General features: G+C 43.4%; 1 protein-coding gene and 1 long non-coding RNA gene across 5 annotated transcripts in view; one reads left to right on the forward strand and one right to left on the reverse strand.

Moving 5' to 3' along the window:
- NFYC (nuclear transcription factor Y subunit gamma) overlaps nucleotides 1-11,599 on the reverse strand; it is a 104,444-nt gene extending 92,845 nt beyond the window's left edge. For 2 of the 4 annotated variants that reach the window (XM_073615420.1, XM_073615418.1), the window contains exon 1: nucleotides 11,389-11,590. Coding sequence is in view for 1 of the 4 variants with exons in the window: in XM_073615417.1 (XP_073471518.1) it covers nucleotides 11,117-11,159 (43 nt within the window). In the remaining 3 variants the exon portion in view is untranslated. Of the gene's footprint in view, nucleotides 1-11,116; nucleotides 11,253-11,388 lie in introns of those variants that run through there. The other 2 variants (XM_073615422.1, XM_073615417.1) reach the window with 2 other exon arrangements.
- LOC141128239 (uncharacterized) lies at nucleotides 10,033-19,118 on the forward strand. The gene is made up of 3 exons (XR_012241664.1): nucleotides 10,033-10,875; nucleotides 18,612-18,750; nucleotides 18,841-19,118. It is a non-coding gene; the product is annotated as an uncharacterized lncRNA (long non-coding RNA).
- Nucleotides 19,119-19,372: the final 254 nt, after the last annotated feature.

A 19,372-nucleotide genomic window follows, 5' to 3' on the forward strand; every position in this document is an offset into this window, starting at 1 on the left:
GGCTGGAAATGAGTGCATACGCGTGTAAAAAAATTCTAGCTTTTCTTTGTGGACCTCAGCTGGAGTAACACTGCCCAATGGACAACCTCCCTCTCTCATGCTAAACGTGAGCTTTGAAGGAGCATATTTTATATCGACTTGTGATGGTAAATATAACATTTCTGATGAGTTCATGTATTCCATAGCTCGTCTTTGAAGGCATATTTCTAACTGGCACCTTGTTTCTTTCCCACAACCACTTCATTATTATTATTGCTTCCGGAACAGGGCATTATAGCCTGAACATCTTTTTATGGTGAATGACTGATAAATGATGCTGGTGTTAATCTATACATCTGTCTGTATTAGAATATCAAAAAGTTATTTCAGTAATTTCATTCAAAAAGTGAAACTCATAATAAATAAAATATATTGATTGAGCTATTACATTCTGTGTGTAATGGAAATTTTATATATATATATATATATATATATATATATATATATATATATATATATATATATATATATATATATATATATAAAAAATTTCCATTACACACAGAATGTAATAGCTCAATCATTTCTATTAAGTTTGAAGATTATGGCTTACAGCTAGTGAAAACTCAAAATTCTGTATATCAGAAAATTAGAATATTGTAAACAGGTTCAATATTGTGGACTGACTCACTGTGTCACTCTAATCGGCCAATTAACTCAAAACAACTGTAAAGGGTTCCTGAGCCTTTAAATCAGGGGTCTCAAACTGGTGGCCCTCCAGCTGTTGCGAAACTACAAGTCCCATGAGGCATTGCAAGGCTGACAGTTACAAGCATGACTCCCTCAGGCAGAGGCATGATGAGAATTGTAGTTCCGCAACAGCTGGAGGACCACCAGTTTGAGACCCCTGCTTTAAAAATGGTCTCTCACTTGTAAACATTGTGCTAATATACAGGTACATCTCTCTAGTGAAAAAACAAAATTCAGTATCTCAGAAAATTATAATTGTACATAAGACCAATAAAAAAAAAGGATTTTTAATACAGAAATGTTGGCTTAATGAAAAGTATGTCCATGTACAGTATAGTATGCACTCAATACTTGGTCGGGGCTCCTTTTGCATGAATTACAGCATCGATGCAGCGTGGCATGGAGGCGATCAGCCTGTGGCACTGCTAAGGTGTTATGGAAGCCCAGGTTGCTTTGATAGCGGCCTTCAGTTCAGCTGCATTGTTGGGTCTGGCGTCTCATTTTCCTCTTGACAATACCCTACAGCAGGGGTAGTGAATTAAAATTCACGGGGGTTCAGTCAGAAAAAAAATGTCTACTAGCGGAGGTCTGAATGTCATATTGGTGCTATGACTCCACATCGCAGCCTCCTGTGCAAATCACAGGCCCCTTATCTCAGACCCCCATCACACACTGAACCCCCCCTCCCATCACAGACTGGTTCCCCCTCATCACAGACTGGTCCCCCCCCCATCCCATCACAGACTGGACCACCCCACCCCTCCCATCACAGACTAGCCATGATCACTAAACCAGGTATTTGTCTTTTGGTAGTGTGAGCAGGTGCCAAGTCCTGCTGGAAAATGAAATCAGCATCTCCATAAAGCTGGTCAGCAGAGGGAAGCATGAAGTGCTCTAGAATTTCCTGATAGAGGGCTGCGCTGACTTTGGACATGATAAAACACATTGGACCAACACCAGCAGATGATGTGGCTCCCTAAATCATCACGGACTGTGGAAACTTCACACTGGGCCTCATGCAACTTGGAGTGCCTCTCCACTCTGCCTCCAGACACTGGGAGTTTGATTTCCAAATTAAATGCAAAATGTATTTTCATCCAAAAAGAGGACTTTGGACCACTGAGCAACAGTCCAGTCCTCTTTTTCCCTTTGCCCAGGTAAGACACTTCTGCCGTTGTCTCTGGTTCAGGAGTGTCTTGACACAAGGAATGCGACAGTTGTAGCCCATATCCTGGATATGTCTGTGTGTGGCGACTCTTAAAGCACTGACACCAGCGGTAGTCCGCTCCTTGTGAATCTCGCCCGAATTCTTGAATGGCCTTTGCTTCACAAATCCTCTCAAGGCTGCGGTCATCCCTGTTGCTTGTGCACCTTTTTCTACCACACTTTTTCCCTCCACTCAACTTTCCAATAATATGCTTGGATACAACACTCTGTAAGCAGCCAGCTTCTTTAGTCTTTTGTGACTTACCCTCCTTGTGGAGGGTGTCAATGACTGTCTTCTGGACAACTGGCAAGTCAGCAGTCTTCCCCATGATTGTGTGACCTACTGAACCAGACTGAGAGACCATTTAAGACCCCTTTCAAACTGGAGGTGTTTTTCAGGCGCTTTAGTGCTAAAAATAGCGCCTGAAAAAACCCTCATCTGCAATCCCAGTGTGAAAGCCAGAGTGCAAGCAGCTTCTTTGAGGCACTTTAGGAGCGGTGTATACATCGCTCCTAAAGCGCCCCTGCCCATTGACATCAATGGGCAGCTCCGCCGAGTCCCCTGCAAAGCACCTCGGCAGTGGCGCTTTTAACCCCTTATTTGGCCACTAGCGGGGTTAAAAGGCCCCTGCTAGCGACCAAAAAGTGCCCCAAAGACAGTGAAGCGCAGCTAAAACTAGCGGTGCTTTACTGTCAATGCCCCCTCGCTGGCAGTGTGAAAGGGCTCAGGAAACCTTTACAGGTGTTCTGAGTTAGCCGATTACAGAGTGACACCATGAGGCTGGGTTCGCACTGATAATACACGACAGTCATACCACTGTCAACCTACTTTGCTCTGCGACATCAGTCCTACATCCATCCGACTTGAATGAACAGGATACTACTATGATCCGACTGTGATAGTACGACTTGTCCTTTGACCAATCAAAACAATCCCAGTGTGACATAAATTCCTTTTACTGTTGCTGTAATCACCATGTCGGATGTCACAAGTCAGATGGTTAGGACTTCAATGATATTCAATGGGCTGAAGACCAAAGTAGTGCAGGGAGCGTTTTCAAAGTCGGACTGACTTGTGTCGGACCAGTTAAGACGGCTCTCATAAGGAAACATTTATTTTCACATGTCATGCGACACGAGCTCCCAATGTCGGAGCGTTTGTCGTATAGGTGTGAACTCAGCCTCAGTGTACAATATTGAACTTTTTCACAATAGTCTAATATTCTGAGATACTGAATTAGTTTTTCACTAACTGAAAACCATAACCATCAAACTTAAAAGAAACGTTTGAAATATATCACTCTGTGTGTGTGATGAATCTATATATTATGAGTTTCACTTTTTGAATTACTGAAATAAATGAACTTTTTGATGATATTCAAATTTTTTGAGATGTACCCGTGTATAAGCACAATCCTTTATATGATGTACACGAGTAAACCTGAAATAAAAACGGTATAAAATATTTTAGCACTTGTTGTGGCCCCCTCACATCCCTAAACAGTTACCAGAGTCCCCTCGATCCAGCACTAAGCAATTCTTCTTCCCCTCCTAATAGTCCCACAGGAGACATTCAAATCCCGTGGAGAGGGAGCAGGAGGCATGACCGAGCCATGCTGTGTATGTCTATGGACCCACATAGTCCAGCTTAGGAGCACACCCAGAGGCACACGCAGGACAGGAGGGAAATGTGAACAGTGCCAGTGGAGGACTCCAGAAAATGAGGTTCGGGCCACTCTATGCAATACCTTTGCACAGAGCATGCAAGTAAACTTTATCAAAAGAAAAAAAAAAAGGGGGGTTTACAATTATTTAAATGTGCAGTGTGTCTCCTTTTGTAACTTTATTGTGGAAAATACCTTATTTACAGCCCCGCTGAGCGCTCATGTGACCCGCCAGAGATCTCCTCTCCTCCCAGGTAACGTCATTGGCCCTTCCCTCGGCAGTGCTCAGAGTGGGGAAGAAGAGCTCCTGTAGGTCACGTGAGCACCCAGCAGCGCTGTAAACAATGTATTTTACATAAATAAGTTACAAAAAGGAGACACACTGGACATTATATTATACCATATATACTTGAGTATAAGCCGAGTTTTTCAGCACATTTTTTAGGCTGAACCCCCCCCCCCCGGCTGGGTCTCGAGTGAGGATGCAGCCTCATTGTGCCCATCTGCAGTTGTACCTTTGATAACTAAAACAGCAGGATAGAGATGTCGATAGAGATGTCGATAGATTTTTAATTTTTTTTTTTAGGGATACAACCACTTTAAGATCGGCACGATGACATGACTGTATTTGAATAAATGTAGATTATTGTACATACTGTGAATAAATAAGACATCCCCTGAAAATGAGCCCTAGTGTGTTTTTTGTAGCCAAAATTAATATAAGACCCGGTCTTATTTTCGGGGGAAACACGGTATATGGTGTTATATGTATGAGCAGAACAGAGGGGCATGTATACAACTTTTAATTTCTAAGTAACTCAGTAAGTGCTGTGTGGCCAGCTACCCCAAGATCCCTTTGAGGCGGCATTCACACCTAAGCGTTTTCAGCTCATAAAAATGCCCAACAAGCAACATCCCATTCATTTCAATGGCACCTGTCCACATCTGAGCGTTTTGTCACCTGAAGCAAAAAGCCTGAAAAGCACCCTAAGCTCAAAAAAGAACATGAGCTTCTTTGGGGCAGATTACAGGCATTTTTCTGCCTTTTACATTGGTGACCTGAAAAAAATTGCGGTAAAAATGCACAACTTTGAAACGCTCAGGTGTGAATGCAGCCTAAAATTTCTTCCTGGCTCCTTAGAGCACCCAACAGAATTTGGAATTTGAGGAATTATTATCACACTGCACTTACTGACCTACTTAGAAATAAAGGGGTCATATACATCTGGTGAGTGAGGTTCTGGAGGGGAGCACAAGTGACATCATTACTCTGCATGGATAGAGCATTGGTATTGTAGCGCCACACCATTATTTTTCAAATGAAACTCGGCGTTGATAAACTTGCGCAAATATTGTGCGACTTAAAAAATTGGAACTACCTCTATTTTATTCTCCACTTTCAGAAAACATAATGCCTGGGGCTTTTAACCACTTGCTGACCAAGCCTTTTCTGGAACCTTTTGTTTACAAGTTTAAAATTAATATTTCTTGCTAGAACATTTACTTAAACACCCAAACATTATATTTTTTTTTAGCAGAGATCCTAGAGAATAAAATGGCAATCGTTGCAAAATTTTCCGTTACTTTGTATTTGCGGAGCGGTCTTTTAAAAAAATACAGTTTAATAAATTGAAAAAAAAAAACACTAAAGTTAGCCCAATTTTTTTGTAGAATGTGAAAGATGATGTTATGCCAAGTAAAAAGATAGTGTACATGTCATGCTTTAAAATTGCGCACGCCGTGGAACGACGATGAACTACGGTACTGAAAAAATCTCCATAGGCGCCGCTTTAAATTTTGTTTTACAGGTTACCCCTTTAGAGATACAAAGGAGATCTAGTGCTAGAATTGAAATACGGTATGGTATGTGGCGCTAATCTATCCCTAAGTACCAAAAAACAGAACGGGCTCAACAATGCTGCACCAATCTGTATAAAATACAATCTCCCTATTGCAAGTGCAAGTATGTAGCAATACCTTAAGACAAATACAAAAACCGGGGGCAGCCACAGATTGCTACCACACTATAGCACAGTGTTTCTCAACTCCAGTCCTCAAGGCGCACCAACAGGTCATGTTTTCAGGATTTCCCTCAGATGAAACAGCTGTGGTAATTACTAAGGCAGTAAAACTGATCAAATCACCTGTGCAAAATAGTGGAAATCCTGAAAACATGACCTGTTGGTGCGCCTTGAGGACTGGAGTTGAGAAACACTGCTATAGCATATAACTTCTTACTTCCAAGTGCATATATGTTAAAAATACCACACGATAACCCAAACATCACAATATTAACTAGTGCGTTTTCATGCTTAAAAAATATACACAATAATAAAGTGCTTCGTGCAAAGTGTAGCTCCTGTTGCGATTAATGATGTCAGTAATGAAAAATGGCACAATGTGCAAAATTATCCTAAATTGCATATGTGACTGAAAATACAACCCAAAAATGCTCAAGTGCAAGAAAATATGTATAGTTCCTCGTGCTATAAAATATTAAGTGTACGTTGCTCCTCTACAAAATATAACTCGTTATCAAAAATACAAAAATGACCTGATGTGTAAAGTACTCATGAATGCATATATGCGACTATAGATACGACTATGAGCCACGCATCAATACACAGAGAGTGACAATTAAGCAATAATCATGCATGCATCTATGCAATTTGAGATGCGATTAAAAAACCCCGCATTCACATATAGACAGTGCAGTACATAAAAAGTGACAATAGTGCAATAAAGTCCACACAAACGCTGTTATCATGCAATGTGATTTCTAATGTCCACACAAAAAAGTCTATTTATAAAGTGCAAATACAAGTGACTTGTGCTGAGTTCTTCCACTTCAATTCTGGTGCACACACCAATAGTTTCCCCCAGCCTCTCACCTCCAGTGGCGGCCCCCAATGGGCCGAATCACGCGGATGGATGGTGCTTTAGTAGAGAGGATGGGTTTCCTGCGGCGATTCACCTTCCCAGGAGGGTGTCCGTGGATCTGGCTCTCTGTGATGATCCCCACCACTCACAACGATCCCAGAATGGTGATAAGGAAGAAAAGAGTAGCTTCCATAGTGTATTATTTTTAAAATAAAGTTTATTGTAGAAACGTAGTAACTTACATTAAAGTTAAAACTGAGCAAGTCGGCACTTGGCTCCTCCTACTCTGACGCATTGCATCACACCACGTGACTTTCTCAAAGGAATTATTGCTCTAACGATTATGGTGATACCTCACATGTGGTTTGAACACAGTTTACATACACGGGCACGACTTACGCATGTGTTCGCTTCTGCGGGCGAGCACAGAGGGACAGGGCACTTTAAAAAAAAAAAAAAAGTCCTTACAATTTTTTTTTTAATCACTTTTATACTTATTACAAGGAATGTAAAAATCCCTTGTAATAGAAATAAGCATGACAAGTGCTCTTTGAGGGGACACCTCTCCCACCGCCTCTAAAAGTGATCCCATGGCGAATCCGCCACTGGGACCACTTTTATCTTGTAATCACCCACAGTACAAAATGATACTGGGGTTATGGCAGCTAACTACTGCTATAACAGCGGTATTTAACGTCAAAGTAATGACGGAAATGTACTGTGGGCGGTCGGCAAGTGGTTAACCACGTCCCTCAAAATCACGTACCTGTACGCCATTTTGCTGAAGTGGTTGTTCCAGGGTGATGCCTGCAGCTGAGATCTGAGCGACCAGACAGCTCCGCCAGCTGGCTGGAGATCCGAACAAAGCCGGAATCGACTTTGTTTGGTTCTCCGATGTAGTGACCCGGAAGCGACTTCCGGTTTTCTCGGCAGTCAACAGTGCCAGTTTTAAAAAATCCAAAGTGTTCAAAAATGCTGATCTTGGTGTTTTGAATACTTTGATGTGCAGAGTTTTAGACCCCAGATCACTCTATAAAGAGTACTTGTCACTGCCTATTACTGTCACAAAGGATGTTTACATTCCTTGTGACAGCAATAAAAGTGATCAGATTTTTTCAGGGACAGTGTAAAATAAAATAGTTTAAAAAAAAAAAAAAAATCATTTTTAAAACACCCCATCCCTCCATGCTCACTAGGGGTGTTGAAATTATTCATAGCATCAATGCATCGCGATTCAACCACCCACGATGCGGCATCAATGCTACGACTTGCATAAATCAATTATATGATGACGTCACCCGCACGCCACTATATGCCCTGCCAATGAACTGAAAGCAGCTGAAGGAGCCCTTGGCGCTAGCCGCGCCTCTTTTCCTGCCTCCCCCCTTACGGCATCCCCAGCCGCCCGGCGTCAATGTGCAAGACACATGGAGCGAGTGTCCCCCAACTCCCGTCAAGCCATGACCCTGTCCAGACTCCCCAGAGCCTTCCTCCTTGGCTCACCTCATACTGTGCAGTGTGCACACACAGGCTGCCTTCGTTCTCCTTACAACAGGCTGCTGTGGGAGACCAAAGACGCCTGCGGTTGTCCTCCGTCCTCCAGTTCCCCTCACAAGCTGCTTGAGAGTCATCATTCTTGGGGGATGCACACTGGCAGCATATGATGGGGCACATTAGCAGCAATTGATGGGCACAGCGGCTGCGTTTGATGTTTTTTTTTTCCAGTTTGTTTGCGCCCCCCCCTACAAAAAAAAAATTTTTGAGCACCAGCCACCACTGACTACTAGTAATAATATAACATATCTGATGCACCATTACGTGGACTGCAAATTTGCCAAATTATGAAAACATTAAAGTGACCAATGAGCATGACCATTCCATTTCAACATTAATTATGGTTTATGTATGTCTTATTGTCTTAGTAATTGATTCCATCACAGCTTCATTGATTTGAAATCGATACTTTTTTTGTATGATTTATGGTTTTGCTCATTACTGCCCCACACATGCATTGCATGGCTGCATGTGTGGGGTAGTGATAAGCAAAACCAAAAATTGTACAAAAAAAGAGGGTATCAATGAAGTTGTGATGTGAATCAATCACTAAGACAACAATACATACAAAAATCATAATTTATGAAATGGCATACATTGTCATTTGGGGGGGGGGGGGGGGACGTTATTGTCCGCAGTCTCTGACCCTCTCTAGTATCATGTCTGCCGTCTTTGACCCTCTCTAGTTTTATGTCTGCAGTCTCTGACCATCTCGTAGTATTTGGGGGTCAGTCTGGAGCTCCTCTTTAAGTTGTCTGCTGTGTTTACACTTTGCTACATGCAGAGTTTTTTTTTTTTTTTTTAAGAACAGAAAATACTTAAAAAAAAAAAAAAAAAAAAATGGAGTTCTTCTAACTGCTTGAATTTTTTTGGATGAAAACCGTGCGCAGAAATCATGATGCATCGCAGAATCGAATTGAATCGTGGACAGGATAATCGCAATCGAATCAATCTGTGAGGCCAGTGAAGATGCGCACCCCTAATGCTCACACAAGTCGCGCCCACTAATGTAAACAGTGTACAAATCACACGTGAGGTATTATCGTTAGAGTAAGAGCAATAATTCTAGCGCCAGAACTCCTCTGTAACTTTTAACGGTTACCCGTTTAGCATGTTTAAAGCATTGCCTATGGAGATTTTTAAGTACCGTAGTTTGTCACCATTCCATGAGGGTGCGCTATTTTAAAGTGTGACATGTTAGGTATCTATTTACTCGGCGTAACATGTTTCACATTATACAAAAAATTGGGCTAACTTTACTTTTTAATTAATTGAAGGGTATTTTTTCCACACAAACTGTGCTTGAAAGACAGCTGCGCAAATACAATGTGACATAAAATATTGCAACGACTGCCATTTTATTCTCTAGGGTCTCTGCTAATATATATATATTTCTAATTAATTTTCTAGCAAAAAATACTGATTTTAACTTGTAAGCAACAAAATGTCACAAATAGGCCTGGTCTTGAAGTGATTAAACTACTCTTCAGGCCTGAAAAAAGTTTTTTTTATGTGTGAAAAACAAAACAAAAAAAAAAAAAAACACAGCTCTGGCAGGGAAAGCAGATGTAAACTAACAATATGAGAAGATTAGAGCAGAGAAACCGCTGCTCGCTCAACACAATCCTGGTTGTCACATGTATGTGTGGCAGCTTCAGCCAGTGCTGCTCTGAAAACCATGCCCTCTGAAACATTTCGCACCACCCATTGGGACTTAGCCATGCGACTAAACCTTGATGGGTAGGGTGAAACGCGTCAGTGGTTGTGATTTGCAGAGCAGCACACATACATGTAACAACCAGGATTGGGTCGGGCAAGTGGCGGTTTCACTGCTCTAATCTTCATTCATTACTGGATGAACGATATCCCATGCCAGTGTTCTATCGAATAGCGCATCCCCATGGGATAATGCCTCCGAGGATCTGTGCATGCGCAGGATGCAACGTCACTTCAGCTATGGTGATCAGCTGGCGTGACGTCAACACTGCGCATATCATCAGAAGCATTATCCGACGATCTGCATAGGGAGAATCTGATTGTCAGATACTGCCTGCTTCTCTGCTCATGCGGGAGAACTGACCGATCACGCTAAAGGCGGATTTTCGGTGTGGTGCACGATTAGATTCTCCCTTTGCAGATCGTCGGATAGTGCCCCCAACTATCTGCGCATGCGCAGTCTTGACGTCACACCAGTGGATCAACATATCTGCTAGAGGGAAGTTGCACATCGTCAGAGGCATTACCTGACAGGGATACATTATTCAATATAACACCAGCACCCCCTATTACTGAGAACCAACAAGACAATGCAATGTCTCCTAGGAGTGGCAGCACTAAGCTTAGACGGATTACTGTAAACCAGGGATATGCAATTAGCGGATCTCCAGCTGTTGCAAAACTACAAGTCCCATCATGCCTCTGGGTGTCATGCTTGTGGCTGTCAGAGTCTTGCTATGTCTCATGGGACTTGTAGTTCTGCAACAGCTGGAGGTCCGCTAATTGCATATCCCTGCTGTAAACAATGAGATCCTTTTATTTTCTGCTTTTTGGCCCGTTAAATATATCACAGAAAGTATTTTGCTACAAGTGAAAAAAAAAAAGGAAGGGCTTATAAACCCAGGCAGAAAATTCATGATCTGACAACTTCCTGTGCTTTCTGCCTCTGCAGACAGTTATGATTGCTTATTCCCTACTATCTCTGATATGTACAATGCACCTTCCCCTATGTTATGTCGGAGAGAGGGAGGAGTTCTATAGTCCTAACACTCCCTTCCTAGGATGACAATGCTGCTCCTCCTAGAAACAGGATGGTTGTCACCCTAAAACAGGAAGGGTGTTCTTGGTAGGTAAAAATAAAAGAGAAAAAACACATCCAAGGAAAGCTAAGCTAGAATGAAATCAGTTATTGTTCTTGGGTTTAGATAGAAGGGGCTGTGAACTGAAACTAATCACCATTCTATGAGTGCTGGTGGGAAAGACATGTCTCCAACCTGCCCTGACCTCACAGGAGAATATGGCAGCTTCGGGCTCTCCCCCTTCCCTTGTATACAGAGATCATGCATCCTCAGACAATATAGTAGCACCTTCCAAACAATGGGGACCCGGATGAGCTGTGTGAGGCTCCATGCCCCATCCTCCGGTCCATTATCTCGTTTCCGGACTAACCGACCAATCACACCGGGCAGGCCGCGGCCTCCACCAATGAGCGGACCCGAGGCGGGGAGAGAGCGGCCTGTGACCGGTACACACTGCAGTCCTCAGAGTCCCGCTCACTGAGCCAAGAGGAAGCACGGCGCCGCTCTCTACACACACACAGACCACACTCACCGAGCAGCTCCCCTCACACCTCACTCACCTGGCAGTCACGGAGAGCACAAACAGCGTTCAGGGCCGCACTAACAAGCCACGACAAAGTATACACACCAAAGGAAACCTTCCGTTACCGGGTCAACAGCGCCACGGGAGATGAGGGGGGAGGGGCCGGCGGGAACCGAAACAAGATGGCGGAAACAGGAGGGGAGGGTATTACCACCGCCAGCGAGAGTGCGCATGTGCTCCGTGTTCTGGGCCCGCCCAGCGTGGAAAGGAATCGCGGCCACTAGGAAGGCGAGGGGCGGTGTTAGACAGCCCGAGGTCATATTTTTACAGGGCTGCGGCTTATAGGGTTTGACTTGTACATGGGAGAGTGCGCCTGTGTTACTGGCGGCTTCATTCATACTGCTGGAAACTGGCCCAGGAAGTGGTGGAGGAGTGCAAAACAACAACACACTTGATTAGGGGAATGTGCCATTGGAATATATATGTAAATAAAGTGGAATTACAACCAACACTCTTTGTTTAGATTTGGATGGGTTTAAATTGGTTATGTATCCCCCTTTACATATTTGTTCTTGTTCTATTAGCTGAGTCACTGGTTGTCCTAAAAAAAATTCCCAAAAAGCCCAACTGTCCCTGATTTCGAGGGACTGTCCATGATTTGGAACAGTGGGGGTTATTTACTAAAATCAGAGTGCAAAATCTGGTGCACTTCTATACCTCCCAACTTTCTGAGATGGGAATGAGGGACACCTATCAGCAAAAGTATACAGGTATAGGACATGCCCCTGTCACGCCCCCTTAAAGGAGAATTGTACAAAACAACAAGATTGGTTAAACCCACAAGTGCTTTTTTTTTACCACTACTATTCCTTGATATTGGATTTTGGAATATACAAATGCAGCAATTTAGAAATCAGATGAAAGGTTTAGCTCTGGGAAACACTTTTTGATAGATAAAAAGTGCATTTTATATACAACTATATAGATCAGACCAAAATGAGGTGGAATGAGGGACAGAGGGACATTGCTCCAAATCAGGGACAGTCCCTCCAAATCAGAGACAGTTGGGAGGTATACAATTCTACATAAATAAACGATCAGGGGGTTAATATGGTGCACAATGGAGGTAGCCGAGTACATATAACTAAAAATGGTGGGGGGAAGGGGGTGGGTTGGGGGTTCCTGAGAGGGGGAACTTGATGGTGGTAGTTAATGTTTCACAACAAGTTCAGGTATTAGTCCATGTAAGGATAAAATGATGCTGAATATTTGGAAGGCAGCCAGCATGTAGTTTCATCCGCGTGCTCTTGGGGGATGTGGGTGTCACGGGCCAGTGGGGGGGTTCCTGGGATGTGAGTCCTGTGACTTGGGTCCTGGTAGCTGTTCCGGTGGTGCCGAGGGTCCTCAGAGCCTCCGGGCGGCCAGGATGTCGGTCATGGATCCTCCGTGGAGCGCCGTGCTGACCTGCGTCTTCACTTCCGGGAAGTGAAGGAAGGAAGTGAAGACGCAGGTCAGCACGGCGCTCCACGGAGGATCCATGACCGACATCCTGGCCGCCCGGAGGCTCTGAGGACCCTCGGCACCACCGGAACAGCTACCAGGACCCAGGTTACAGGACTCACATCCCAGGAACCCCCCCACTGGCCCGTGACACCCACATCCCCCAAGAGCACGCGGATGAAACTACTTTACATGCTGGTTTTTAGCAACTCAAATGTGAGTGTTTTTATCTATTGTAATAAATATTTTTAACATACATGCTGCACTTAGAGGGCGCCGTCCTTCTTTCTTTTTCATACAATTCTACATAGAAAACCAATCAGCTTCCAGGTTTTATTGTCAAAGCTTAATGGAACAAGCTGAAGTTAGAAGCTGATTGGCTACCATGAACAGCTGCTCCAGATTCTGAGTGCACCAGTTTTAGTAAATCTCACCCAATTGCCCCTCTTTCCTCCTAATTTGTCTACCCATTTGGTCTGATCTGTATAATGGTAAATAAAATGCACTATTTATCTTTCAAAAAGCGTGTCCCAGTGGTAAACCTTTCATCCAATTTCTAAATTGCTGCATTTGTAAATTTCAAAAGTTAGTATAAAGGATTAATAGTAGTAAAATAAAGCACTTGCGGGTTTAAAGTGGAACTGTACCCATAACAATTTGATAAAAATATTTCCACAAATAGAGCTTTCTTTTGGTGGTATTTGATCACCTCTGCGGTTTTATATTTTTTGCGCTATAAACAAAAAAAGTGACAATTTTGAAAAAAAACAATATTTTTTACTTTTTGCTATAATAAATATCCCCCAAATTAAAAAAAATAAATAAATTTCGTCATCACTTTAGGCCAATATATATTCTTCTACATATTTTTGGTAAAAAAATCGCAATAAGCGTATATTGATTGGTTTGCGCAAAAGTTATAGCGTCTGCAAACTATGGGAAAGATGTATGGCATTTTTATTATTTTTTTTTTTACTAGTAATGGTGGTGATCTGCAATTTTTAGTGGTACTGCGACATTGCGACGGACAGATTAGAGACTTTTGACATATTTTTGGGACCATTGGCATTTATACAGCGATCAGAGCTATAAAAAATGCACTGATTACTGTGTAAATGTCACTGGCAGGGACGTGGTTAACACTAGGGGGCAATCAAGGGGTTAACTGTGTGTTCCCTCAGTGTGTTCTAACTGCATGGGGATATGATTGACAAGGAGAGGATCCATATGGTTTTTCCTACTTAGTAGGAACAAATGATATGGCTCCTCTCCTCTGACAGCACAGGGATGTGTGTGTGCGTTTACACACACATCCCTGTGCTGGCGCTCATGCACACGATCACGCGTGGCCAGCGGCGACCGTGGCCAAAAAAGGGAAGGACGTACCCGTACGGGATTTCGCCCATGGAAGCCATTCTGCCACAGTATACCTGCGTGAGCCGGTCAGGAACCGGTTAATAATTAACCACTTAGACCCCTTTCACACGGACAGACAGAATGGTGCTTTTAGCTGCGGATTTTCTAGTCTTCTACCGCAGCTAAAAGCACACAATGCTTTCCTATGGCCCCATTCACACACTGCGTTTAGCTGCGATTTAGTTACATGCGGTTCTGTGTGGATAGAAAAAATAGAATTGACTGCGTCCAGGAGCGATTTAGAGCAGCTATCTGCAGCTGCTGATAGTAGCGGCAAGAAGGAAAGAAAAGCAACAGGAAGCACATCAGAAATGTCAAGAATGTTCCAAACGCAGCTAAACGCAGCCGCACGTAAACGCACGTAAACGCAGCTAAACGCAGGTAATCTAACTGTACAAATGTAGCTGATAGCAGTTCCTTGGTTTAATTTCACAGAACATATTATATGCTTTTACCTGCGGCAGAACAGCCGTCCGTGTGAAAGGCGCCTTAAGGACCAAGCCTCTTTTTTAGATGTGTTGTTTACAAGTTAAAAACATTTTTTTTTTGCTAGAAAATTACTAGGAACCCCCAAACATTATACATTTTTTTTAACACCCTAGAGAATAAAATGGCAGTTGTTGCAATACTTTCTGTCACACCGTATTTGTGCAGCGGTCTTACAAGGGCACTTTTTTTGGAAAAAATACTTTTTTAAATTAAAAAATAAGACAACAGTGAAGTTAGCCCATATTGTGAAAGATAATGTTATGCCGAGTAAATTGATAACTAACATGTCACGCTTCAAAATTGCGCCCACTCGTGGAATGGCGACAAACTTTTACCCTTAAAAATCTCCATAGGCGACATTTAAAAAAATCTACAGGTTGCATGTTTTGAGTTATGCCCCGTACACACGGTCGGATTTTCCGATGGAAAATGTCCAATCGGAGCGTGTTGTCGGAAATTCCGACCGTGTGTGGGCGCCATCGGACATTTTCCATCGGATTTTCCGACACACAAAGTTGGACAGCAGGAGATAAAATTTTCCGACAACAAAATCCGATCGCGTCAATTCCGACCGTGTGTGGCCTGTTCCGACGCACAAAGTGCCACGCATGCTCAGAAGAAATTCCGAGACGGGACAGCTCGTTCTGGTAAACTTAGCGTTCACAATGGATACAGCACTTTCGTCACGCCGCAATGTTCAAAATGGTTTAATACAGCGCACTCTCTTCTTCTTTATAATGTGACAAGAATGAAGTAGTTTTGCTGCTCATATTCACACACACTTCTCACAAACTTCTTTCTTTACTATTTATCGGGATTCCCTCAATATATTTTGATTTCTCACATCTGACAACATTTTTTTTATATTTTATTTTTTTTTCTTTGTCTTTAATGTAGATTTTTTTTTGTGTTTCTCTTTTTTTTTTTTTTTTTTTTTTTTTTTTTTTTTTTTGGTGATTTTGATTTGTACTCCCGAAAATGTTTGTGTGTGTTTTTTGTGACAAGTTCCCACAACACCATTGACATGTTGTTCTATTTAATCTGTAGGAGATTGTTTTGTGTTGTTGTCCCTTGTTAATTTCACATTGTACTTTAGAAATGTACCTGAATCGTCACCAACAAACTGTCCTTTTTGGATGAAAACACACACAGGAGAGTAAAATTTACCTAAAAAATTTTATTAAGGGCTCACAACTAAACAAAGAGGGAGGCAACGCTGGAGAAACTGCAGAAGTGGGTGAAGCCTTGGACCCCCAGGGCAGACATCAATTATTTAAAAGCAAAATTGGTGGCCTGAGGAGTCCTTATCTAAGGGAGGGCAGTGTGGTCCAGAAGTCCCAGAGATCCGAAAAGCAGCAGATGACATCTGTGTCCCCAGGCTGTGGTCATACGAGAGACTGCATCTTCTGTCAGACCAGACTGAACCCAGGGTCATCACTCTTTGGTCTTCTTTCCACGCTTCCTTCCACGCTGTGGCTGTGGTGGTGGAGTTGTGGCAGCAGGAGGAGGAGGAGGAGGATCGTCGATCTCAATGACATCCGTCTTGGGTGTTAGTTCCCCACTCAACCCCTTACGTAGGACTTTATAAATCAGGTCCTCAGAGAGCCTGCGTTGACCCTCCTGCATGCCCTGCAATTTTGTGGCAGCCATGCAGGCAAAGGCCTCTTCAGGACTGGGGAAGGCTCTGAGGGACGCAGAAGCCTCCTGGATCAGCCTGTACGCTGAATCCTGCACGGGACTCAGAGTCGTCTTCCTGGCTCGTTTATGTGGCATCCGGAGAGGAGGAACCTGAGACTCAGTCAGGCTGCGACTGGTCCCAGGCTTCTCTTGGCTGACACTTAGCCCCGCCTCCTCCTGGCTGCCACTAATCCCCGCCTCCTCCTGACTGCCACATTCCACAACCTCCTCCTGGCTGAGGTCTTCCTGTATATGAAAAAGGGACATAGTTTGAGATTTTTAGTCATCAATCACACACAATTTTCACCTCCTGACTGCTGCAAATTCAGTGTTAACAAATATAACAGACTATCCTTCTGAGCCCAGCAGTTTTCATTCTTGTCCCAATTTTGGGTGCCCACTACTGTCTATTGATATGTAAAACACTTTTTTTATCAGCAATTAGTGATTAGTAATAACATCTAGTAAACATCATTTATTTTTGACCAGAAATCTGTAGAAGAATGCTATACCTGACTCCAGCTGGGCTCCTCCACTTCTTCCTGGCTGGAAGGCCCAGGTTGAACATCGGAAGCTTCAGCTGGGGTGGAAGGAAGAGTGGAAGGAAGAGTGGAGAGGGATTCCCTGACTTCAGTGTGGTCTGACAGAAATCGCAGTCTCTCGTAGTACCACAGCCTGGGGACATAAATGTCATCTGCTGCAGCTCCGGATCTCTGGGAATCCGTGACCTTCTTGCACTCCCTAAGATATGTGCTCCTCAGGCCACCAATTTTGGCTTTTAAATAGGGGATGGTTGCTGTGGGGACCACCGGCGTCACCAACTCCAGCAGTTTCTCCAGCGCTGCCTGCCTCTTCTGTTTGTGGTTATAGTGGGGGTGTCTCACTTGCCACAGACAGGGCAGCTCCCTGTACTTGTCTATGAACAGGGGCAGGAAATTGTGGTCGTTGAACCCATCCATTTTCTCTGCAATACACAACACAATACAAACCCTAATGTCAGGCCAAACTCCCCTAATCTTGTTACAATATAGGCTTCCATTTCGAAGCAGTATAGGCCCAAGTTTAGATCCTACCTTCGTTAGCACGATCGGCGTCTCCGATGCTCCTTCCTCCGCTCACAGATCGTACGTAAGACAAACGTGTGTTACGCTTTATACACACTGCGCATGCGTATAACTCCGCCCACCCCTGACGTTCTTTCTAGTCTATTCCCCGCCCCTTTTCGTTCGGCGCAGTGGGGGAAGAGCACATGGCGGATAGACAGCATGATCGTGATAATTGGAGCAACGAGGAGGAGGAGGAGGAGGAAAGGCCTGAGCCTGAAACGTCCCGATCCAGAAGGAGATTAAAGGACTCAAATATGTCCTTTGGGGAGATGTTGGAGATGGTGGACATCCTGAAGAAGGCCGACTATGATGGAAAGTATGGGCCTTACCCCAACCCCAATGTCCGAAAGGCCAAGAACATGGCGAAAGTGGTCAGGAGTCTGCACCGGAAATTCGGGGTACGACGATCGAAAGATCAGCTCAGGAAGCGGTGGTTGGACCTGAAATTACGAGAACATGAGTAGTACAGAAAGATCCGGAGAGTGCTGCAAAAAAGTAAGTAGTTGTGCTGTGTTCCTATTCTTTATGTTTATTACGTTCGTGCTGCTCCATGTGCTTTTAGGAACTGTTGTACAGTTTAAAATTGCAACTTTCATGTTCATGGGCACATTATTCGTTCGGATCACACATTTTTCTTTCGGACTATAAAATACCATTGTTTAGCCCATATGCATTTGGCCAGCATTTTGAGGCCCTATACTTGTCTTCAAAGAATTGGGTTGTGTAGATGGCTTTGTTACTAGAATGAAATGCAAACTAGATTGTGTGTAAGGAGAGGATACTGAGCAGCTGTTTTCACATCTGGACACTGGAGCACTAGTGTGGGACCCCAGAACACCATTTTTATTAGGGGGCCACACAGGTGCTCCAGTGTATACTATAGGGGGGCTACATCTGTGAAGCTTGTACCAAACAGGTAAAGTATTGCAGCTTGACAAAGGCCAATAAAAAATATACATCTTGGAACTCGGCTAAAATAGACAATTGTACCCCACTTCCAAGCAATGTTTCCTATTTCTAGTTCTGCCATCAAATATCTGTGTGCTAATTCTACCATTTTTATTTTACATAGGGGAGAAAAGACTCGAAGGACACCCCTCATCCCAGGAGAACACAGACCCCCCCACCTCTGGAAGAAGGTGAAATACCAACAACCCAAGAAGAAGAGCAGGAGGAAGAAGAAGATGTGGTGGAGATTGGCACCACAACAGGTGAGTGTCCGCGACCACAGGCTCAGGTAAACGAGATGGATGGTGGCAGATTTTTGAGACCTTTTTTTTTTTTTCTTTATCTCTTTTTAGGTGATCGTGATGTGAGGGATAGAGAACGCTTTACTTCTGAAAGTGCCCAGATCCTGATCGGGGAGATCATGGGGTGTAATGCCGAACTGCAAAACATCCAGCAAAAAATCAATGATGTTATTATAAAAAATAATAACATCATTGATGTTTTGGGGCGAATTTAAACCCCACAAAATCACTTGTTTTATTGTGGTCCAATCTTTTAAAATTTTTTGCAATGTTTTGAAAAGCCAAATTTGGAGGATGCACACAGTGTGCCAACATGTGCTATCTGCCATCACGGGAGATCAATGGACATGTTTTGGGGGTGCAACCCCTTCCTCAATTATAAAGTAGCATTGAGGAAGGGCTTGCTCCCCCAAAACACGTCCCTTGATACCCCCTGATGGCAGATAGCACATGTTGACATTCGTAAATTTGTGTGCATCTTCCAAATTTGGCTTTTCCAGGGGTAATTTCCCCCCATCTGAACGCTATATCAAACCCAGTTCCTAAATACTGATGTCTGATATAGCCTTCAGCTTTTACATAA

Source organism: Aquarana catesbeiana, linkage group LG02, assembly GCF_042186555.1.
Source record: "Aquarana catesbeiana isolate 2022-GZ linkage group LG02, ASM4218655v1, whole genome shotgun sequence".
Classification (NCBI taxonomy): domain Eukaryota; kingdom Metazoa; phylum Chordata; class Amphibia; order Anura; family Ranidae; genus Aquarana; species Aquarana catesbeiana.